The sequence below is a fragment of the Ctenopharyngodon idella genome, chromosome 4 (assembly GCF_019924925.1).
Source record: "Ctenopharyngodon idella isolate HZGC_01 chromosome 4, HZGC01, whole genome shotgun sequence".
In the NCBI taxonomy this organism is placed as follows: Eukaryota; Metazoa; Chordata; class Actinopteri; order Cypriniformes; family Xenocyprididae; genus Ctenopharyngodon; species Ctenopharyngodon idella.
In genome coordinates, this window is record NC_067223.1 from 14,653,068 (window position 1) to 14,678,796 (window position 25,729).

The following is a 25,729-nucleotide window of genomic DNA, read 5'->3' on the forward strand; positions in this document are numbered from 1 at the left end:
TAGTGTGAATTTAATCCGGATATACTACATCTGCCATGTTGTCATGATCATGTGACCTACCAGCGTCAGTTGCGTCGCTTCACTGCCATTCACAAATCCTCTCCCGTGGCCTCATGGGATAGAAAAGTGTACATCATATGCACACTTCAGAATCTCCTCAGAAGTCATCCAGCACTGTGAATTCAAAACATATTTCTTTTGGCACATACTCTTTTTCACCTACTATATAGTAGGGAAGTATGTGATTTCAGATGCACCCTATAAGAAAAAAAAACCTACTGTTTTAAATGCTTAAAATGCTTGTACCTCCACTAGAGGCTGCTAAAGCACAACTATACAGCAATGGACAACCACTTTTTACAGTATGTTGACATTAAAATGCTAAAATGAGATTTGTCCACCAAATTAATACAACAGTTTTCATTGTATTAAGGATATTTAAGTGTAAAGTATTAAGGACAAGACTTTGCGATATTACAATCCACAGACTGTATGTAGTAATTTAACAATGATCTATTATTAAAAAGCAAATCTTTTTTTATGTAGAAACATATATAGACTATTTCAGGCTACCTTAACAAAGCTAAAACAATTTTCTATTTTCTGTATTTTCAGAAATGAGTGCCTCATACATATACACACGACCCGGATGCAGTAGTAATGGGGCAGATCTCTCTCTCTCTCTCTCTCTCTCTCTCTCTCTCTCTCTCTCTCTCTCTCTCGGGCCTGATGAGAGTGAGAGCGGAGCTTCGCGAGCTCACATTGAGTCTGCGCGAGCGCCTTCACTTTCTCCTGCTGCTCAACGAAAATATCGCATTTATTTACATAGAATTCACAGTGAAAACGGCCAGACTTCAAAATCAGCATCTGAACAACATTTTTAAGCGTTTTCCTTTGTTTTTCCCCCGTTTCCGGACTACAGGACATGGATAGATGGAAAAGTTTCGCTGTTTTTGGTGTCTGTGAGGGAGTTTGATTCGGGCGATGAGTCCCGTGAAGAGATTTTACACATTTGACTGGAAAACACTTATTTACTGCGTTCGTCTATACAATTAAGCACTTATTAAACTCAGCCAGTGGAGATATGACTATAGTAAGTACACATTTACCTTATATTTTTTATAAATCAAATCAGTTCTGCTGTGATTAGTTGTTAGCTGGCTACGTAATTAGCATAGTAGCTTCACAAACTATTATATAACACAAATCAGCCAAGACTTTGGGTTTTATGACATATTTTCTCCGTTTGGTGTGTTATTATGGTGGAAAAACGGAGTTTAAAACTTGTTTATCCTCTGATGTAATAGAGTATGACATCGGTGTGTTCAAACATCTTTGATATGTGTGTGTTCAGTTAAACTGGAGTTTATCAAAACATCCTGATAAAAGCTTACAAATATGATGTGCTTGGTTCAAATAGGCACAATAAACATGAATTCGCTAGTAAAAGTTAAAGATAAGTGATGGTGAACTAATATTGTGTTTATATGAAAAACACAAAATAAATCATTGTAACTTACAAATGCATTTTAAGTGCATTTAATGGTGAATTTATGGCGAATAGTTTCAGGTCTGGAGGGTTGAGTTACCATCATGCCCCACATACATGGTTGTTATTTATAATTAATTACATTAAAGATACATTTTGTGGTTTTCAGACTTTCAGTTTTTAAATAAACCCATATAAACACATCATTCACTAGTTTGACTTCCAGAGTATGAATAAGTGCATTTTTATTAATTAATAAACCTGATAATGATCAGTAACACAGCTTATATGAGTCCCTCCATTCACACTTACTGGTATTTGCATGTTTTATCACATTTTAGTGCAAGTTATGCAAAATGTCCTGATGTTTTTCCATGTAGTGAAATGTAAACAATGCATATACTTAGTATACTGTTCACCATTACCGTAAACACTAAAAGACATACGGCTTGTATCATAACTAACATGTTGTGATTCATAACACTCCATCAGCAGCATTGATCCACAGAGCTCCTTACGGTTTGTGTGTTTCCAAGAACCTCACTTGCAGTCTGACAATGTGTGGTTTCTGGGAAAGCAGCGGTCAGCAGTGATGCAGCAGTTGTGTTCTTTACTTTTTTCTATGTGTCAGGTTGACATGAACATAGGATTGTCTGGGTTTTTCATCTGTCTGGTGGGTTATATAGAGATAGATTTGGCCCATGCAAAAGTATTGGTTTGCTTAATAGTTCATAACTCCAGATGTTCCACTCCAAATCACTGGCCTGTTGATAGAATAAGCTCAATGGAGGACATATTAGTAACTTTTCTAATGGGTGCGGTGTATTCTAGGTCATGGCAGTAGACACAGTCATGATTGCGCTTAAGTGAAGGACTTTTGGGTGTGACGACCAAGAGCATCACCACCCCTAAGATAAAGCTAATGCCGCCTCGTGCTGATGGATGTCAAAAAGCAGGACGGCGTAAAGACATGTCAAATACACACGCTCCCTCAAATCTGTGTGTGTGCTGATGGTGACTGTGTTTCTCCTGTTTGCCCAGTGACTCAGCAGCACTGCCTTTATGGTTTCCCGTTATTGCATTTGACGTTTTCTCTGACGCGCTTCTGCGTCATGTACTCTTAGCAGCAAAACGATGCTTTGAACGCATTAACTTTGTATTGATATTGGGAAGGTATATGTTTATACCAAATCCTCATTGTCTAAACCCATTAGAAGCGGTTTGTATTGTGTGAGATCATCTAGCTTGTTTGCTTTCATTTTTTTGGCGTTTTGAGGGCTTGTTCCAGTTGTTGGGTATCCATTAGTTTTCAATAATATTCACAAATCTCAGTGAAATTCAGTATGTAGTGTTGTTGGCATGTCTTATCATCTACTAATCGTTTTCATGCTCTGTTTATGGCAGAAAGGTTATTTTTTTCTACTCTGTAATGTGAAATGTGTTGATTTTGAGGCTGTGTTGAATTGCAGATAATGGAGCAAAAGTTCTGAAGGCCGTCCAGTTCTTTTCAGTGGTTCGGTGAAATAGCTTTCCTGCTCTTGTGAAAACATTCGGAGCAGCTCGGCAGTTTTTCTTTCATTCTTCTATCATAATAGCCATGTTGGAAGAATTGAGCTGAATCATCATCAGAATCGTTCAATGACACGATAGACGACCAGAACTATTCAGCGTTTAACCTTCAGTTTGATTAAAGTTTGCAATTTCATCTTGTCTTTGTTAGGAGCACATAAATTGAGCTCCTTTTTAAGAGTTTTTTTACTCCACGATAACAATTTTTTTATGCATTAATGAGAATAGTAACATACTAACTTTTCTAGAAATGTTTTATCACAGAGAGCATTCATAGTCCCTAAAAAGTGACTTTATCCCATTTCTTCTGTGGAACACAAAAGAATATATTTTGAAACATTTGTGTTTTTTTGGACCCCAACGTTCTTCAGCATTCGATATTCCCAACGTTCAGTTCACCTTTATATATAAAGCGCTTTATACAAGATTGTTTCAAACCTGCTTCGGAAATAACAGAATCAATAATGTAAACTTCATCAAATATGAGACAAATTCTGCTTTAAAGCAGCTCTAAAAAGACAATAGTGTTAACATTCAGTTCGGTGTTGATTGAGTTAAAAAAAAAAAAAAAAGTGTCATTTTGCAAACATTTGTCAATTATGAAACAAATTTGATTCAGATATAAGTCAGCTCTACAGAAGACATAATATTGTTGTCATGTCCTGCAGAAGAAAAGTCATACAGTTTTGGAAAGTAAATGCTTTTTTTGGGTGAACTATCCCTTTAAGGATGGAAGCTTGTTTCCGCCACTAAATAAAAAAATAAAAAAGGTAATTGGACTTTTTATCTCACAATTCAGACTTTTTTTCTCACAATTGTGTGATTTTAAAGTCTGAATAGCGTGTTTAAAGTCAGAATTGCGAGATATAAATTGGCAATTCTGTCTTTTTTTTCTCAAATTGCGAATTTTTTTTTTTTTTTTAAAGTCAGTCTTTTTCCCCTCACAATTGGACATTATAACAGGCAATTGCGAGTTTATATCTTGCAATTCTGACTTTATAACTCGCAATTCCAACTTTATATCTCGCAATTGTGAGTTTATAACTCACAATGAAAAAAAAGTCAGAATTGTGAGGAAAAAAACTCACAAGTGTGAAAAAAGGAGTCAGAATTGTGAAATAAAGAGTCGCAGTTACCTTTTTTATTTCATGGCTTCTTTGACATGGAAATCTTCTCTGGTTCATTTCTTCTGTTCAGTCCGTCAAGGTCGTACATCTGCGAGTAAAAACATGAATACACTGTAGAGCCATTTTATAGTACAAACTGAAGTTGTAATTTCAATTGAAAGAGACACTGACACTGGTTTTTTCATGTTTGATACTTTGATACTTTTAAACAATCTATTGTATAATGTGGTTTATAAATAAACGTGGCATGACTTTACTGGAGTGCTGAATTGCAGAGCTTGTTCAAACACCACATCGCTATGATTAGATGCTGTTTTCTCACCACTATCATTTTTGTTTTATGTTTATTTTGTTATTGAAAGGAAAACACACAGCACATATTATCATATTCATCTACACGGCGTTCTCAACATCGAACAGTATACCGCTGCTCACGTATTTCGAACTTCTTTTTACCCCAAAGCGAGGAACGAAAAAAACTTCACCGTGAGTCTAACAGGGCCTTAAGACTTGCTCCTGACCCTCGAGGCTTTACGGCCTCTGCGTCCTCAGTGTCTGAACTGACCTGTGCTTGATTTCTGTATTTCAGATGGACTTTCTTTATCTCTCTCCCTCCCCCTTCTCTTGTCCTCTCTTGAGAAGGATCATGCAGCGAGGTCGGCCGTTCTCTTTCTGATCTTGCGCCTCCCACACGAGCTTAAGCTTGTTTGCTATGTGAAGAGCTAACAGACACTATTTCATAGTTTCACTGGAGGCTCCTCGTTTTCATCATAGCCCTTTATTGGAGGCCTGAATTAGATTTATTTGCACCATTTACAGGATGAATCTCACAAAAGCTTTTAAGATCATGCCTAGTTAGGCCTGTCACAATCATCGATTAACTGTCTGATCGTGATTATTCAGTCTAATCACAATTATTTGAGGTGACCGCAATCATTGTGCATTTTAAATTTCAATTACATTTTGCCAGTTACATTATATTATAAACAAATATTTTCACAGCATTAATGTAAATGATCATTTTTATGATCATATTATAAAAATTATGAGAAAGAAATACAATCATATTTTGCATAAAGACTTTTTTGCATTGTGACAAATTTCATGATAGTATTCTCATATTTTCTTTACTGCAATTCACAAATTAATATTTTTTTTGGGGGGGGGGGAATGGTTTACAATTTTAGGAAAATGTCACAATGCAAAAAAAAAGTCATTACTTTCTTCATTCATGCAAAATATAATTTATTTCTTTCATGTGGACTTGGGGTGAAATATGAATAAAGTACTGGTCTTAAAATAGGTTTCTTTTTATGCACAATACATTGTTTTATTTTGATTTTGGGGTGAATTGTGACCTGGAAATGTTGTTTTTTTTGTGAGATTAAACATACAATAAAGGAGATGGGATGCCTTAGTTATATTTAAACAAGTTTAAAATAAAAAAATGAGGATAAAGAATAATACAGTAATGCATGCATATGCATATTTTAAAGGGGTGGTTGATTATGATTTCACTTTTTTTAACTTTAGTTAGTGTGTAATGTTGCTGTTTGCGGTATGAACAATGTAAGGCTGAACACCGTTACTGACAATCCTCATTTTGGCTGCATGAGATTCTCCAGCTTTGTTGTTGTTGAGCAACCGAAGCGCGAGCTGTTAAAGCTCCGCCCTCTTCTGGAAAGGGGGCCGGGAGTAGCAGCTTATTGGCATTTAAAGGGACACACACATAAACAGCGTGTTTTTGCTCACACCCAAATAGGGGCAAATTGGACAAGCTATAATAAATGATCTGTGGGGTATTTTGAGCTGAAACTTCACAGACACATTCTGGGGACACCAAAGACTTATATTACAACTTGTAAAAGGAGCATTATTGGTCCCCTTTAATACTCAGATATTGCAAGACAAATATATAATTTCTGCATTGTAGTAAAACGTCCATGTATTTCACACCAGAGTTGGTATGAGTTAAAAAATAATCTCCTATTTTACCTCCCCCGCTCTAACACGGTGTCTCTCGTCCTCTGTGTTTCTGGTGGGAGGTAAAGTAAACTCTGGTGCTCGTTTGAAGTGTGCGAGTCGCTCAGCGTTCACCAGCTGGCCATACTGGGAGCGCCGGGTTACTGGGGTGACATAGCCGTACGAGGAAGAACTCACTCTCTCTTTCTCTCTCTCTCTTATGCCAGGAGAGCAAAATATTAGTGTACACACTCACTGGAGAGCTCTCTACCTCCCACCCGTCCCACACACACTCATTGCAGCTGCTTTTAAACATATGGCTGATCATACTTACAGCATAACTGTAGCTCTGTAATTAGCCTGTTAGTGAATACTCATTACAGCTTGTCATTTCTGCATAACTGTTCATAATGCAACTAGTCCTCTGGAGGACTGTGACCTCAGGACACCCAAAAATCAATAATGCTATTGCTTACTAGTGCATTGCAACGTCTGTATTATGTCTCAGGAATAGAAATCGTTTCCAGTCTCTTCCTAAATATTGCAGATCAGTTCTGAACTGGAAAAAGTCTTGTTTTTAGTATGGTTTAGTACACTATAAAAATGCTGGGTTAAAAACAACCCAAGTTGGTTTGAAAATTGACAAACCCAGCAATTGGGTTGTTTTAACACAGTGGTTGGGTTAAATGTTTGCCCAACCTGCTGGGTAATTTTATTTAACTCAACTATTGTTTAAAAGGTAATTTCCAACATATTTTGGGTTCATTTTAAGAGAACAATACAGTAATTTTTAAACAATAATTGAGTTAAATAAAACTATGCAGCAGGTTGGGCAAACATTTAACCCAACCACTGGGTTAAAACAACCTGGGTAATTTTATTTAACTCAACTATTGTTTAAAAATTACTATATGGCTGGCTTAAAATGAACCCACAATAGGTTGGAAATTAAAAATCAGACACATAATTACTAGAGGCAACAATAATAATCAAAAGGTGAACATTTATTAATAAGCAATTTAATAACCGCTGGGTTAAAACAACCTAATCGCTGGGTTTGTCCATTTTCAACCCAACTTGGGTTGTTTTTAACCCAGCATTTTTTAGAGAGTATAAACTATCAGTTAGATTGTATGCAACAGGTTTTGATCATGTTGATCATTTAGAGGCCTTCGAAATTTGCGTATCAAATATAATACAGTCGGCTTTATAGGGTTAAAGGCTGATATTTCTTTTACTATTCTAAATGAACAATTGAATGTTTGATAAATGCACACGTCAAGCCGTGATGATGATTAATAACTGTCACGGGTGTGGAGAATAGATGTCCACCTCTTTTCTAAAAGCCTATCATGAGTCTCTGATCAATAGATCTGATTTATTCTCCTGTTTTTGGATTGAGAGCTATAGCTCTTTTCCCCCTCAGTCAGCATCATCTGATGCCTGTCTGGACGGTTTCGCTGTCAGAGCCATTAAAGTTGAAATAAATCTTTGTCCTAATGAGTGGGTGTGCCGTGGCGCTTATTCATTGCCAGTTGGAGACGAACTGTCTGTCATATCTATAGCCCTCCCCTGGGAATAGACGCTTTAAAGCAAGCATGCATTTCTGCATCCTATTTTTCCAAACCAGAAAGCCCAAGAAACCCAACGTTAAATGGTGTTTACATTCCAGTGTGAAGGGAAGGAGTGTATCTTTATTTCAGAGTTGGGACTCTGGAGAATGTAGCTTTGTGTAAGGAGTTAGTGGAGGGTCGCTGCATCGAGGCGTGTTTTTTCCCAGGCTTGGAATGCCGTGTTCAAAGGTGTGGGGTTAGTTCATGCTAATCCCCCACTCATGACTTTCCACCATCATTCTCACAGCGCATGTACAGTGCACATCCCTGTACCATGCTAATGCATTCCTGTAGCTTTAACTGTACAGCGTGGCGCTAGCAACACCGAGGTCACGGGTTCGATTTCCAGGGAATGCATGCCCTGATAAAATGTATACCTCGAATGCAACGTAAGTCGCTTTGGATAAAAGCATCTGCCAAATGCATGAATGTAAATGTAATTCAGACCCAGAGCGTTTAAATTAGGCCTGCACAATTTGGGGATTTTTTTTTTTTTTTCGCAAAAATTGCGATTGCGATTTGAGATGCGTTTTTTTTTGTTCTTGTTTTTTTTTTTAAATCTCCACATTTGCTGTGCTTGGTTGTAGGGCTGCAGTTAACTAAAACATTTTTGTTAATTGAAATAAAGCTGAAATAAAGTATAAATATTAGTTGAAAACTTAAATTTAACAAAAATTAGAAATGTTGCCTTGGCAAAAAAAAAAAAAAAAAACTTTTTAGTTATAGCACTAACATTATTAACTGGAAATAAAACTAAAACTGAAATAAATTATACAAATAGCAATATAAAAAAATAATAATAAAATGACAGTGAAATTGCTAGAAATTAATCTAAAATTAATATGAAAACTAAAGATATAAAAATAAAAGCTAACTCTAAATATTAATAAAGCTAAAATAAAAACTAAAATAACACTATAACAATAATTATTATTACTACTAAATAAAAATATTAAAATAAAAATGCAAAAAAATTATAATAAAAATACAAAATATGGATATATCATATTATTTCACTTTTGAATAAAAATATTGAGTATTAATATTTTTGAAAAAAATTTTTATTTACAGTACAACGAATATACCATTTTTACTAATATACTAATAATAATGTCTTAATTTCTTCATTTCAAATGTTGAACTATGAAGCTTTTATTTTGGCGCAAAAATCGCAGGGAGCCCTTAAAGGGATAGTTCACCCAAAAATGAAAATTATCCCATGATTTACTCACCCTCAAGCCATCCTAGGTGTATATGACTATCTTCTTTCAGTCGAACACAATCAGAGATATATTTAAAAATATCCTTAGTCCTCCATCCATTCATCCATCCATTATAAAAAATAATCCATACGGCTCCAGGGGGTTAATAAAGACCTTCTGAAGCGAAGCGATGGGTTTTAGTAAGAAAAATTATCTATATTTAAAACTTTATGAACTATAATAACTAGCTTCCGGCAGACGAGCATTCGCATACTGTGCAAGTCGACTTCTCTTTATCGTTTTTTTGTCTTTTTAGACTTCTGACTCGTGACTGGTGTTTTGTTTTGCTCTATCATCTGCGCTTCCACATTCATCATTATGTCATGCGTCGGGTCAGAGTTCACTCTTCCACCTCAAATTGATGCGTATGGCCGTCTGCCGGAAGCTAGTTATTATAGCTAATAAAGTTTTAAATATGGATATTTTTCTTACAAAAACCCATCGCTTCGCTCCTTTATTAACCCCCTGGAGCCGTATGGATTACTTTTATGATTGATGGATGCACTTTTTTTGGCTTCAAAATGTGGTCCCCCATTCACTGCCATTATAAAGCTTGAAAGAGCAAGGATATTTTTAAATATATCTCTGATTGTGTTCGTCTGAAAGAAGATAGTCATATACACCTAGGATGGCCTGAGGGTGAGTAAATCATGGGATAATTTTCATTTTTGGGTGAACTATCCCTTTAAATCTTTTCTGTTGTTGCAACAGCCGGTTTGTCATAAGTACTTCTCATTAAAAGTTAGGAAAGTTAATGCGAACCGAGACGAGACGCTCTTGATCTGCTGAAACATGCAGTGCATATATTTATTTAATTAAATTGCAGTCATATTACAATTAATTTTATTTTGATTAATTGCAGCCCTAGTTTAAATTCACTGGCAATCATTCACTTTGCAAAAGTCCTATTGTATAGCAAGCACTAAAAACCGATGGAAAACATCTTTTCTCAGCAGAATAGCTGTTTATAGCCTCAAATGTTTCTTCTGAATGCCCTTTTATTTATTCAGCAGATATAAATAGATGCAGTTACGCTGGAATTTGCGAAGCTGTCCGCGTCATGGCACACAATGTAATGCTGTATTGTGGTGCTACAGTTCAGTTACCTGTCAGAGCTGTACGTTTCAATTTACGTGATGGACCGCAAGTAACAAGCAAATTGGCAAGATGCTGAACCAAATTGCATGTGATGGCTTCAAATGGCTGTTAATACGAGCTCTAAAGTGCTAGTTAAGAGCGTCTCCTGACTCATTCTTTCCAGCGCGCTGTTTATACTATTAGAATTCTTTACGAATGCAGAATAACACTTCAGTGCTTCAGTGACCCCACACCGTTCCCAGAATGCAAATCCAGTGAGTCACAGATTGGCCGCCGTATGACAAGCCTCTGCAGCACCAGCGGAGGAGGAGCGGGCGAACCGAAGATGAAGAGAGAGAGATAGAAAGGCATTTTTGTGTAAGAAAAAATCTACCTCTGTATCCACACCCTGTGCCCCGTGGAATGCGAACATTGTGCGGGGGAGAGACACAGTGGCTTCAGTCATCGCATGGTTTGTAACACACACACACACAGAGCCCACGAGTACGTGTGTGTGTGTTTGAGGGTGATGAAGTCAAGGGAGTCCAATCTTTACCCGCAGCGGTTCCCCTGTGTTTTCAGTGAAAGTGTTTGACTTGTCGTCCATCTTTCCCTGGAGGTCTCAGTATGTAGTAAGCACGCCTCATGACCCCTTGCCCCTCACGCTAAACTTGCCTGTTTTTCTTGCTCTCTCTTACAAATACATATATTTAGGTCAGCACGATTTGGAGGGTAAATCTAATTGCGATTTAAAAAAAAAAAATAAAAAAAAATGCTGTGCTTGTTTGTAGGGCTGCACAGTTTGACCAAAAATTGTGATTATATATTAATATAAGTATTATTATTAATGTAAAATATTAAAATACAAAATAATAAATATGAATATCATATTTCACTGAGTATTTAAGAAAAACAATAATTTATTTTAATTCTAATTATTGTTACTAAATAAAAATACAAACCCGATTCCAAAAAAGTTGGGACACTGTACAAATTGTGAATAAAAAAGAAATGCAATAATTTACAAATCTCATAAACTTGTATTTTATTCACAATAGAATATAGATAACATATCAAATGTTTTGGCATTTTGAAATGTCATGCCAAATATTGGCTCATTTTGGATTTCATGAAAGCTACACATTCCAAAAAAGTTGGGACAGGTAGCAATAAGAGGCCGGAAAAGTTAAATGTACATATAAGGAACAGCTGGAGGACCAATTTGCAACTTATTAGGTCAATTGGCAACATGATTGGGTATAAAAAGAGCCTCTCAGAGTGGCAGTGTCTCTCAGAAGTCAAGATGGGCAGAGGATCACCAATTCCCCCAATGCTGCGGCGAAAAATAGTGGAGCAATATCAGAAAGGAGTTTCTCAGAGAAAAATTGCAAAGAGTTTAAAGTTATCATCATCTACAGTGCATAATATCATCCAAAGATTCAGAGAATCTGGAACAATCTCTGTACGTAAGGGTCAAGGCCGGAAAACCATACTGGATGCCACTGATCTTCGGGCCCTTAGACGGCACTGCATCACATACAGGAATGCTACTGTAATGGAAATCACAACATGGGCTCAGGAATACTTCCAGAAAACATTGTCGTGAACACGATCCACCGTGCCATTTGCTGTTGCTGGCTAAAACTCTATAGGTCAAAAAAGAAGCCATATCTAAACATGACCCAGAAGCGCAGGCGTTTTCTCAGGGCCAAGGCTCATTTAAAATGGACTGTGGCAAAGTGGAAAACTGTTCTGTGGTCAGATGAATCAAAATTTGAAGTTCTTTTTGGAAAATTGGGACGCCATGTCATCCGGACTAAAGAGGACAAGGACAACCCAAGTTGTTATCAGCGCTCAGTTCAGAAGCCTGCATCTCTGATGGTATGGGGTTGCATGAGTGCGTGTGGCATGGGCAGCTTACACATCTGGAAAGGCACCATCAATGCTGAAAGGTATATCCAAGTTCTAGAACAACATATGCTCCCATCCAGACTTCGTCTCTTTTAGGGAAGACCTTGCATTTTCCAACATGACAATGCCAGACCACATACTGCATCAATTACAACATCATGGCTGCGTAGAAGAAGGATCCGGGTACTGAAATGGCCAGCCTGCAGTCCAGATCTTTCACCCATAGAAAACATTTGGCGCATCATAAAGAGGAAGATGCGACAAAGAAGACCTAAGACAGTTGAGCAACTAGAAGCCTGTAATAGACAAGAATGGGACAACATTCCTATTCCTAAACTTGAGCAACTTGTCTCCTCAGTCCCCAGATGTTTGCAGACTGTTATAAAAAGAAGGGGGGATGCCACACAGTGGTAAACATGGCCTTGTCCCAACTTTTTTGAGATGTGTTGATGCCATGAAATTTAAAATCAACTTATTTTTCCCTTAAAATTATACATTTTCTCAGTTTAAACATTTGATATGTCATCTATGTTGTATTCTGAATAAAATATTGAAATTTGAAACTTCGACATCATTGCATTCCTTTTTTATTCACAATTTGTACAGTGTCCCAACTTTTTTGGAATAGGGTTTGTATTAAACTAAAAATACAAAATAAGAAATATCCCTTAAAGCGTCATTTTGTTGACAACAGCTGGTTTATAATAGTGTGTGCACACCAAAAGCTAATTTAATTATTTTGCGCAAGTAATATTTTACATATTACATACAAAGTCAATGCAAAGATGTGAATTCGCAAAGGGTGATGCAAATGATGAGAATTGGGCTGTGCGATTGCCACGAATGTGTAGGGCTGGGATAATACATCGATTCTGGATTCGCGATACAATTCTGAATCGATTCTGATATTTTCTCTCTCGAATCGATTCTGAGCTTAGTTTTAACAGCAGATGGCACTCTAGGCTACTTTTTAACCGCACACTCAAATGCTCACGAAGTGCTGGGCAGCTATTTAAGTGGTTAAATATACTTGCACCTTGGCTCAGAATGCTTTTATGACGCAAGATTAATGTAAACACAGCCCACTGCGAACACCCTTGTAATCCGCTTCAACCTTTTCGAACTTTATGAATAATTTTTAAGTGCTGTGTGTAAAGGAACTGGAAGCAAGCTGAGTATGTGTGTTTCTAAAGCACGTAGTGCCATCTGCTGTTAAAAACTAAGCTCAGATACAATTCAAGAGAGAATCGCAATACATCAGAAAATATCAGAATCGGAATATTTGATAATCAGACTAAGCCATAACTCATTTTCAGTTTTATTTCAATTACAAATAAATTATTTATGCTAGGGATGCACAATATATCGGCCACCATATCGGTATCGGCCGATATATGTTCATTTTTAATATTATCATTATCGGCCCGATAAGAAAATTTGGCCGATATATTAAATCCGATAAATAATGGCTTATTTCCTTCAGCTGAGACACTTCAGATGCACACGGTTCACCATGATGGGTTTGAATTGCTTGAAATATGATTTAGAATCACTTCAAAAAGGAAAATACAGTTAATGTGCAGGACAAGTCTGTCATATAGGCTACATAAAATTATAATGATATAATATAACATCATTATAATTGTGTGCTTGGGACATGGCTTTTAATGGTGAGACTTTTGATTTTGTAATCAGGCTCTCAAAAATCATATATAAATTTTGATTTAGATTTATTGGGCAATATATCGGTTATCGGCTTTCAAATATAAAGAATTATCGGTTATCGGTATCGGCCAAAATTTTCATATCGGTGCATCCCTAATTCATGCTTTTAGTATCATCAAAGTATGACTTGATATAGATAAGCGCTCTTACTGAAAACAAATGATTTATAATTTGACATTCGATTTGTTAACTGTTCTTGAACGTTTGCATTACATGTTGGACAAAACATTATATTAAAATACTCAATGAGCATGTATATCTAGCATCACACCATAAGAAATCATGCTTTAGTAGAGTTGTGCTTGCAGTTTAAATTTAATGCAATGGGAGAGAAAATAAATTATCAACTCAACATTCTCCAACTTTCTTTTGTATGATCCTCGTTGGTTGCACGCAGCAACAAACAAACATCTGCATGCAACTAGTTTGATCAAATATGCACCTGAGACTCGTCCAGGTAGAGCCGTGATAATGACCTCTTAAATTTTAGTTGTGTGACCTGTGTGGGTTGAGATTGTTGCTGTAATATGACTCGCCGTGAGGCTGACTCATGCTCGTGGTTTAGCAGGGTATTGCAGGCTAGTCATGACCTCCCTCATTACGTGGGGTGATAATTGCCCAAACATGCAGTAGGAATGAGTGAATCTCGACGTGCCGTGCCAGAGTCGCTGCTAATCTGTCCCGTACGGACAGGCAGAGACGGTGTACGCTCTGGTGAGTTTGTCGTAGGCGTTTTGACTTGAAATCTTCAGTGAAATTGCAGCGGGTGTCATGATGATCCTCAGTTGCAATCATAATTAACACACTATTAAATCTCATTCGCAGTTGTGCAAACATGCCTAATCACTCAGTGTTTTTTGATTTGAACACACAAGCGAATGAGATTGTGAGCATTTGTATTAGTTGTTCTGGTTGATGGATGTTAAACTGATGGAATGTGAGCAGTACGTGTGCTGTAGTCACATGACCTCCACATACCTGGGCAGGTGGGACACATTCGGGCTGGTGCCGGGTTTTGCTGATGAAATTCCCTCCACGCTACGCCCTACATACTTCTCTCATTAAATATAGAAGAAAAACTGAGCGCTGCAGTCTTGACTGTTAATTTTTTCATAAAGGAGTTCTGATGTATAACAAGGTGTCCAAACTCTGAGGATTGACTTTTGTAGAGTCATAGAGTGTGTAAGAGTTTGTTTTTAGTGTGTGTGTGTGTGGTGTACTAAATCAATTTTACCTTGTATAATGAGTGATAATGTGAGCGAGCGAGCAAACGGTTTGTTTCCTGCAGGAAGATGAACTGTAAACTAGAGCAGAGCTTTACTGGAGCTCATGAATTATTCACGTCTCATCCTCATGAGTGGCGATAATGAACTGAGCTTTAGGTCATGCTGCAAATTCTTATTTAACATCATCTGTTGCCTTTTTTGTTAAAGGTTGTGCCACAACATTAACTTTGCTATGAATGCTTGTAGTTTTGGGGCAAATTTTTCAACTTTGATCATGTTGTCCGCTCTTTGACGGATTGCTTTTGCTCCTCTTTTGTAAGTTGATCTGGATAAAGCGTCTGCTAAATGTGTAATTATTAGGGGTGCAACGGATCGCAGTTGATCCGTACGGACCAGGCCCCACGTTTCGGCACACGTGATTAACTGCTAAGTTTAATCATCATAGAATGAAAGTTTATCATTTGGACGTGTTTTTTTTCTTGCCAGTTTACACATTCAAATGATTTTAAACGCGGAAGAAGAGGCGAAAATTGGGACTTTTTTTCCACACAGTCGCACGTACCCGAAGCACGTGTGCGCAGAGAGAGAGGCACTTGAACACTGAATTGATTCCTCTTTCGCATTTACTTGCACTTGAACAGACACACACACAAAATTGTCAAGATACCCATCTCAGCAAGTATTCTCTCGATTATGTCATAAGTGAACAACAGTTGAGAAAGAAACTGGATGTGTGTCAGCATATTCAATCCATGCATACGGTCTTAAAGTGACAGCAGCCTAATATTCCTACTGTTGTCTTTGTCATTAATGTTAATAAAATATAAAATACAGCTTTAACAAAGATGAACCTATATTTAATTTCTACAGTGAACAAAGTTATTTTTAAATTTAGGCAGCTTGTAGAATAAATTTCGCTGCGTAAAGTATGAGTACCAAGCAACATCTCCGGGTGCTTCCCTGCGAACCAGACCGAAAAAGATAGTTATCATCCTTGGTGTGAACAGACCTTTAGGCTTTTTTCTAAGATGCTGTTATATTTAGTCCAGCAGTTTTTCAATGCGTCTTAATAAAAGCTTCCCAAGAAATGAACCCCTGAACCTGAAACTAGCCTAATTATACAGTTAAGACAGATGAGTTTCACACATCCATCTATCACTCAATATGTAGCTGGAGTACATGACCTCTAAACCTTAAAAACAGACTCATAGGATGTAAGTCACAATAAAAGATACTGAATCAGATGTATGTTATTGATCACAGAAAGAGAAATCAGGTGCAAAAAAGCAGCAAGATGAAGTGCACAACACACACAAAAAAACAAAACAAACAGCTGTTATGATCTGGGACATATTTCTGGAGATGTTTATGTAAATGAAGTGTGTGCATGAATTATAAACGTGCAGGGCGGCTGTGGGACTCAAGTCAGAATCCAGTCTTTACTTAAGATTGTTTTAAATCATCTACAAAAAAATGGATTTGCTTTGAAACAATTTTCACTCAGGAATTGCTAGTAAATTTCACAAATAATAACAAAGAGACGGCAAGCAACACATTGAATAAAACGTTAAATATTACAAAATATTACAATGTTAGATATTTCATGTGTATATATATATATATATATATATATATTATAAAAGAACTGTATCTATTATTTTATATAATGCATTTCTGATGACTCAGTAGGGTTTAACAATGCCAGAGACGTGGATAAACGTCTCCATGCTTCATTCACTGAACATTACAGTATATGCATGATAACAAAATGAGTTCTTAAGTTTGTTTTGTGTGTTTTTGCCTCCACAGGAAGCTGATCTCTCTTCCCCACACACGCAAACATGCTGGAAGTGCTGTTGAGCTGTGACGGCAGTGTGTGTCGGCAAGACGAGCAGAACTGTTGATGGCTGGATGTAGGTGAGCATTGGAGCGCTCTCTGCTGGACGATCACAGTAAACGCGGGTCTACAGAAATGGGACAGATCAATGTTTTTTTGGCTTTACCAACCTCTAAATAAACAGCGTAGCAAACACAGCACTATGTGATGTTTATGAACTGTTTTTGTTGTCTCTCTTAATATCTCCCTGTACTTCTCCATCTCAACTGTTTCTCTCTGCACATCTTTTCTTTTGCGCAGGGGTCCAATGGTGTGTTAAAGGCGCCATGGGGAGCTGTTGTAGCTGTCCCGATAAAGAGATCATCCCTGACAACCATCACAACAAATTCAAGGTGAGCGATGGAACGGTTTGAAGGTGTCTGTCTGTCTTGCAAGTACTGCAGTGAACAGATTCCATGTGTTACAGAGAGTAAAGTTCTCATATTTGTTGCGTACCATATCATTAAGTGCTCTAATAAGAAAATAAATCAGCTCTTGTGTTCTCAGAGGATCAGATACTGTTCCCCTAAACTTTTTTTATAAATTTTTTAAAACAAATGATTTTGAGTTAACTAAAAAAATTAAATAAAATAAAATTATATATATATAATTTCAGTCCAGTCATTAAAGTAGAAGCTTTTAGATCAACAGGATTTTGATCTGTTGAAAAAAAAAAAAATAAAGATTTAGTTTAAGATTAAGAGATTAAAACTTAGATTAAGTTTTGATTGGTCGTGTATGTGTCAAATAAAATGACATTTAATAATTCATATTAAGTATACTTAGTTGTGTTCAGAAGTGTGCAGATGCTGAAAATGATGTGTGTGTGTTGTGTGTGTGTGTGTGTGTGTGTGTGTGTGTGTTTGTAGGTGATAAACGTGGATGATGATGGTAATGAGCTGGGCTCGGGCGTGATGGAGTTAACGGAGGAAGAGCTCATTCTGCACACGCGCAAACGAGACGCCGTTAAGTGGCCCTACCTCTGCCTGCGTCGCTATGGATACGACTCCAACCTCTTCTCCTTCGAGAGCGGCCGGCGCTGCCAAACCGGTCAAGGTAAGACTCTGCTTTTTACTGTATGACTGATATTTGTTGCTTTACTTGTCATTCATATTCATTCTTCACTCTTCTTCTCTTCAGGGATATTTGCGTTCAAGTGTGCACGGGCCGAGGAGATCTTTAATATGCTGCAGGACATCATGCACAACAACAGCATCAGTGTTGTGGAGGAACCAGTGCTGGAGCCTGAGCTTCCAGTGACGCCACACACTCCCACCAGTAAGAACAGACACACTTCCAGCCTTCACATTCATATTGGACTCTCTGACTAATTTCTCAATCGCTCTCTCTACAGCTCCAGGTTACTCTGTCCCAACAGTAGCCAATGGAATTGGCCGTTACCCGTCATTTGGCGACGCCTCCTCACGCCCTTCGAGTCGTCATCCTTCAGTGGGCAGCACTAGGTTACCATCAGTAGGAGAGGAATCAACACACCCACTGCTGCTCAATGATGAAACGGTACGCAGACGCACTTCAAAAACATAGGCTAACACTTTACATTAAGACATTAGTTAATGCATTAGCTAACATGAACTAACAATGAACAATATATTTTTTTTACGATATTTTATAATCTTGGTCAGTGTTAGTTAATAAAAATGCATTTTGTTGTTTGTTCACGTTAGTTCACAGTGCATTAACTTTTAATTTTAAAAATGTATTAGTAAATGTCGAAACTAAGATTAATAAATGTGTAGAAGTTCATTGTTAGTTCTTGTTAACTAATGCATTAACTAATTTTAACAAATGAGACCTTATTGTAGTATTACCAAAAAATAGTGTCTCCTGTATAGTCTATATTTTGTTTTTATTTTGTAAAATATATTTTCTTATGTTGTATTATTAATGTTTTATATTTTTATGTTCATATGTTATGACATGTATATACATATATAAAGTTGTAAAACATGAAATTTGCTTTTTTACAAAAAAAGACAAGTAAACAGTCAGTAATAAAATAAGAAAAAATAAACAAATTGCAAACGATAGCACAAATAAATACGATAAAATAAAGAGACAAATGAAATAAAAATGGTTTTAGTTTTTCAGGTGGGTCTAACAGTAGTATTCAGGTAAGAAATACTACAGAAATTAAGTAATCAAATGTAAAATAACACTGGATAGGCTTCATTGTAAAAATTAAATTTAGATTAATGCTTACATTAATGCTAATGACTGTATTTACCTGAATACCCTGCAATACCCTGGTATTACCCTGGTTTTCGTGCGTACAAGCACTCCTCACATTTTTATAAGAAAACGTAAAAAATGTCGTTCATATTTTTTTCGTCTGATGAATGTACTGTCTGTTCAGGTGCACACTTACGTCAACACGACGGGACTACAAGAGGAACGGCGCTGTCGTAGCAGTGGCCACGCCCCTCTGGAGCTCCGGACGTCCAATCCAGAAAGCGCACACCCAGCGTCGTCAAATGAGATTGAGCCGCACGTGGTTTTGGAGTCAGAGGGTGTAAAGTTTGTTTTAGGCCCTACGCCTGTCCAGAGACAGATGCTACTCAAGGAGAGACAGCAAGAGGTCAGCGATCAGGACACAGGAGTGGCCAGCTCTAGTACAGATAACGCCACTTCTCCTGGAAAGACTGTGAATGGCAGCACGGGCCCTGCGACAGACTGTGACACCGGTTACGATAGCGACGAGCGCAAGGAGACGCCCCACGATCAGCAAAATGGTGTGGCAGCACCCGTCAGCTCCGGAGCGAGACGCAACAGACCTCCTGTTCCGCTTCCTGACGCCCACAACGCCAACAACTCAGCCCAACGGCGGACTGCGCTGCTCAACTACGAGAACCTGCCGGCGCTGCCGCCCGTGTGGGAGACCCGCAAACCCAACAGCGAAGCAGAGGATGAGGACGATCTGAAGTCACCCTCTTTGAATGGCTTCCATTCCCTCGATCCCCAGCACAACTACGTCAACACGGAGAACGTCACGGTGCCACTCAGCGCACACAAAATCCACTGCTCCAGCACTCAGCCCACCGTATTCAACTTCGACCTCCGAAGGCTCGGGGTGGGCGACCCGCTCCGGCAGCTCAACTATATTGAGGTAGAGATGGACAAAGTGTCGGACTCCAGCGGGCCTCACACCCCGAAAACACCCACCACGCCCTTACCGCCCACCCCCACGCGCCGGACAGAGCTGTACGCCGTCATCGACATCGAGCGCACGGCCGCCATGTCCAGCCTGCAGAAAGCACAGCCACGGGACGACGGCACATCCAGGAAAACTCGACACAACAGCACCGACCTGCCCATGTGACCCGACCAGCACTGATCCAGCAACCCAGTCGGTTTACTCCTTCCAGAATGCAAGAGTTTATCTCACGAAAACCTGTCAGGTCACATTTCACTGTGAAATCGAAAGAAATAAATCATTTTATTCCAAATTTACCCTATTTTTGTACCTGCAAACTCGGTTCAGACCATATTTTTATATATGCGCATGCTGTAAATTTGAACAAAAAATTCTAAAAAAAAAAAAAAAAAAACAAAAAACAAAAATGGATCCTTAAAATCTAAATAATCACATTTAATCACATACACACAAATATATAATAATGTTCTTTTTATGCTCACCAAGGCTGCATTTATTTGATCAAAAATACAGTAAAAAGTTTGAAATATTATTACAATTTAAAAGAACTGTTTTCTTTTTGAATATATTTTAAAATGTAATTTATTCCTGTGATTAAAGCTGAATTTTCAGCATCATTACTCCAGTCTTCAGTGTCACATGATCCTTCAGAAATCATTCTAATATGATGATTTGCTGCTCAAGAAACATTCCACAAAAATATTAAGCAGCAAAAACTGTCAACATTGATAATAAAAAAAACATTATTAATATTTGAGCACCAATGATAAATTGTAATAATTAAGCACCAAATTATTAGGATGATTTCTGAAGAATCATGTGACACTGAAGACTGGAGTAATGATGCTGAAAATTCAGCTTTGATCACAGGAAAAAAAATTAAATTTTACAATATATTCAAATAGAAAGCAGTGATTTTAAATTGCAATAAAATTTCACAATATTATTACCCTTTTCTTAAATAATGGTTTAAAGGTTTATCATTTCATAAAACTCTAAAGTTGTTTAAATCATCATTTTTCAGTCATTTTATAATTAAGGATTGTTATCATAGACATTGAAGTTGTTTCAGAATTTTCAACTGCTGATTACAATTGTTATTTTTATTTTAGAAGAATTTAAATAATGTTAATAAGTGATCTTCCCCTTCTCACAAACCCGGGTATGAATTTATGGATGATAAATGTGCTTGAAAATAATGTCACGCTGCAGAATATCAAGCTTCATTTTCATTATGCAAAATCTAAGTTTGTATTTCTTTTGATTCGGGATGAAATATGACCAGGGCGTGACAGGTTTTGTGAGATTCACTCAGTTTAAGTATATGTACTATATTGTTTTGTACTTTTCAAGTGTACTGACCTATCTTCATACACCCACCGCTCACCATCTGTGGCGGAAGAACGCAGGTCAGAAACAGGTACAGATGAGGAAACACTAAATGGTTTACCAGACCTCATTCACCAATGCTGTGATGTTTTTCTCTCCTTTTCAAAAATATCCAAGTGTTCGAGATACGTCTTTTTTGTGGTTACTTCGTCGATGTAAGTCACTCATTTTGCACTTGAGAGCAATAAAATATGCTCACTACGGTATTCTAGAATCACATGGTTCACTGCAGTCACTTTAAACACTCGCTCTCACTCCACAGCCCTTCTGCTAGCGTGATCCCAAATGAGAGCGCAAGTGTGCGTGTGTGTTTTTAGCTGTACGCTCACGTCTGTCGACCAAAGACACGCTTCGCTGCCCCGCCGGATAGACTCCAGTGTGTCTCAGAGCGGCTCTTTTCTATCTCCCGGCTCTCAGTTGCTAAGAAACTCTGATATTTGACGAGTGTTTTTTCCGCTACAGGTGGTTTAAAAGGGTTTTCAGGTGTAGAATCTGTACAGGTAATAATATTACTGATGCATTATGTATCGGTGATTTATAACGGTAATGGACAATATTACAGTTTATTTTTAAATTATTGGACCATATTGGAAGCAGATAAAATCATGGCTTATTTTTCCCTCAAATTAAAGCATGTTTTAATGTCGGTAACCAAACAGTTGATGGGCCCCATTGACTTCCATAGTATGAAACAAATACTATGGAAGTCAATGGGGACCAGAATCTGTTTGGTTATCAACATTCTTCAAAATATCTTTTTCATTTTTGGGTGAACTATCCCTTTAATGTGCCAAGATACTCAGTAAACTATGGAAGCTTGTTTCCACATGTAAAAAAAAAAAAAAAAAAAAAAAAAGGGTAATTACAACCTTTTTTTGTCACAATTGAGAGCTTATATCTTCAAAAAATATGAATTGTGAGCTAAAAAAAAAAAAAAAGTAAAAAAAAAAAATGCAATTACCTACCAAGTTTGTCACAATTCTGACTTTTTCCTCCCTCACAATTCCGTGTTTATATCCCACAATTTTGAGAAAAAAGTCAGAATTGTGATTTATAAAATCGGAATTGCGGGAAATAAAGTTAGAATTCCAAATTTATATTTCACAATTCTTTTTTTTCTGAATTGCAAGATATAAACTCGGAATTGTGAAGGGGAAAAAAATTCATAATTGTGAGTTTTTTTTTTTTTTTTAATTCAAATAAAATTATAAATCTTACAATAAAATTGTGTATGTGCATAAATATATATATATATATATATATATATATATATATATATATATATATATATATATATATATATATATAAATATAAAATTTATAATTTTATATTTATATTTTTTCTTTGACAGATTACAATTTTTTTCTATTATTGGACAATATTGGAAGCGGATAAAATCAGGGCTTATTTATTTTCCTTTGACAGGTTACAAATATTTTTTGGACAATATTGGTATATAAAAGATACGATCAGGGCTTATTTTGGCCTAAACTTAATTTTTTTTTCTTAAAATAATAATAATAATTTAAATATTTACTTATGACAAATTACAGTTTTTTTTTTCCCTTCAATTATTGACCAAAATTGGAAGCACATAAAATCAGGGCTTATTTCCCCCCTAAACTTAAACAGGTTTCTTAAAAAATAATGATAATTCTATTATTATGATTTTTTTCCCCCACAAAAATTGGTTGATATTGGAATTGGTTGATATTGGTTGATATTGGAACTTATATATATGATGTTACACATTAAAATATCAAATTTTACACACAAAAACATTAAAGGTGTAATGTGTAAATTTTAGAGGATCTATTGACAGAAATGCAATATAATATACATAACTATGTTTTCAGTGGTGTATAAAGACCTTGCATAATAAACCGTTCTGTTTTTATTACCTTTAGAATGAACCATTTCTATCTCATACACCGCGGGTCCCCTTACATGGAAGTTGCCATTTTGCACCGCCATGTTTCTACAGTAGCCCTAAATGGACAAACTGCTCTACAGAGTGTGTTTGCTTGACTGGCTACTCTCCGCTGTCTCATCTTTGTCCTGTGTTGGCCACCGTAGCTTCTCTATATTGCAATTTGCAACCTCACCGCTAGATGCCATTAATATTTACACACTGCACCTTTAAAATGTTACGATTAGAGGTTCAATGTAATTTTTTTTAAACATCAAACCAAAAAAAACTACATTCATAATATAAAAACAAGCATCAGAGAAATTGAATCAGTGCATCCCTATCAAACCTATCAAACACTCCAATGTATGATGAGTATTGGCATGAGATTCGAGTGAGACGTCTTTTTTCTTATAGTATTTCACAAACACATCAGTGTAGTAAATCATGCAGTGTGGTCGATCATAACACTTTAGGCGGTCTCGTGCGTCACGCTGTTTTCAGAAGGACCTGGAGGATTGTGCGGTGCTGCAAATGTGTGTCTTAGCGGCAAATGTGATTGTATCGCTCGTCTGAATGCACTCGAATGTTTCCAAACAAAAGACAAATCTGTTTACGGCGAGTGGAGGACTGACAGACGGTTTTGTAAAGTTTCTATTGTAAAGTTTATTGCATTATTATCATGTTATTTTCTACCTTTTTGAGAGAGTGTGCAAATATAGGAACGTCCACATGTACAAAATGACATTCAGTAGTGCTAATGAAATAACTGTAAAAATCAAGATCATTTGCCAAATCTGAGGAACTGAATGACTGTCGGGATCTTTCAGGAAAGATGCATTATGTGTGTGTGTGTGTGTGTGTGTGTGTGTGTGTGTGTGTGTGTGTGAGGTTACATTCCTATACGAGTATTTCACAATTACGGACGTTGTACTGAAACTAGTTTTGATATTTGCATTTGATATATTGGGTATTGATATCAGTTTAGTAAAATGTTTGTTTGTTTTTTAAAAATTACTTGCTTAAAAACTTAGTTACTTAAAAATTACAACCTTTACTTTGCCATCAGTGCCAACTCTATTTTTGTAGCATGGCAAAAAATCATTAAAAAAAAATCCAAATGAAACTCTTTCTGAGTGTCTCCATCAGTTTAATCTCCGATGATGTTGTGCATTGGGACAACTTCCATTTCATGTTTTTTAGCAACAGAATTGTCTGATTTCTATAGATGAAAACATCGATATGAAGATGCCACCTTCACAAGCTAATGTAATCCAATGCTGTTTTGCTCTTGCAGTGTGACAAGCATATTTCAAAAGAACAAATACTCCATGTCAGCAACACAATTACATGCGGCCCAAGAGACAAGTTTGATAAACTGTACGGTAGCCTAATAAATGAGGTATTGGGACAAAATCTTCTCATTACTGAGCCAAAATGACAAAAACAGCAAGAAAAAGCCAATTACCTGGTGGTTACGAGTTGATAAATTATTCAAGCAGTGCTGAACATTGAGCAGAAGCTGTGGATAGTTTCAGCACTGACCACCAGAGGGCAGTATGACACTCCAAATCAAACTGACATTAAAACAGGTTTATCATTGTGTCTGTTTTATAATAATGGTTTACAGTTGTATATATTCATGTCTAATTATAATAACTAAAAGTAAGATTTTAAGTTTGATCAATTTTGAGATTTTGCTTTTCTTTCAGACTAATGGAAAGAAAAGATCCAAAGTACACATTTAAGTGTTTAATTTATCACACTTTATCTATTTGCATCTGCAGATTTCAGTTATATCACATCATTAAAGCGGTGATTTTGAGTCAGAAATCTCCACTTCAGCAGCTTTACATACACTACAGATGCAAACGTGTGATAAATTAAACACTTAAATGTGGGTTTTGGATGTTTTTGAGATTTTTATTTTTTATTTTTTTTCCTCTAGCTGTTGACAGTATCTCTTTTTATTACTCCATAAATCAAAAAATATCCAAAAAGTCTATATGTCATCAAAATGAAAAAAGTTTTATGAAGTTTTTGGTTTTATCTAATAGTTTTCTGTTCTGGAGATTATATGCAAATTATTGCATGTTTAATTAGATGCCTTATTTAAACATCGTTTCAGAAACGTTTTGTAATACAAAACAATTATCTTAATGCACTGTAATTAATCAACCGGGTAGATATGGTGATATCTATTAGTTTTACCCTTTTTTTCACCTGTGATGCCTTAATTATTTAAATAATCAGTAACGCTTTACAATAAGGTTTCATTTGTTAACATTAATGCATTAACTAACAAACTAACAATGAAAAATATGTTCTTACAGCATTTATATCTTATTAATTATTAATCTTTTATAGTTAATAAAAAATGTTCATGTTAGTTCATAGTGCATTTATTTATGTTAACAGACA

General features: G+C 36.5%; 2 protein-coding genes across 2 annotated transcripts in view; one reads left to right on the plus strand and one right to left on the minus strand.

Moving 5' to 3' along the window:
* Positions 1-721: 721 nt before the first annotated feature.
* On the plus strand, positions 722-24,434 carry frs2a (fibroblast growth factor receptor substrate 2a). Its single transcript, XM_051890976.1, has 7 exons — positions 722-1,093; positions 16,771-16,878; positions 17,099-17,190; positions 17,707-17,893; positions 17,978-18,115; positions 18,192-18,355; positions 19,212-24,434. Exons 3-7 carry the CDS (start codon positions 17,125-17,127, stop codon positions 20,172-20,174), a joined length of 1,518 nt encoding a protein of 505 aa, XP_051746936.1. The 5' UTR covers positions 722-1,093; positions 16,771-16,878; positions 17,099-17,124; the 3' UTR covers positions 20,175-24,434.
* Positions 4,175-25,729, minus strand: part of kcnc2 (potassium voltage-gated channel, Shaw-related subfamily, member 2) — a 112,404-nt gene continuing 90,849 nt past the window's right edge. Inside the window, exon 4 of the mRNA XM_051890975.1 lies at positions 4,175-4,273. Coding sequence (XP_051746935.1) covers positions 4,260-4,273 — 14 coding nt within the window. The 3' untranslated portion in view covers positions 4,175-4,259. The remainder of the gene's footprint in view (positions 4,274-25,729) is intronic.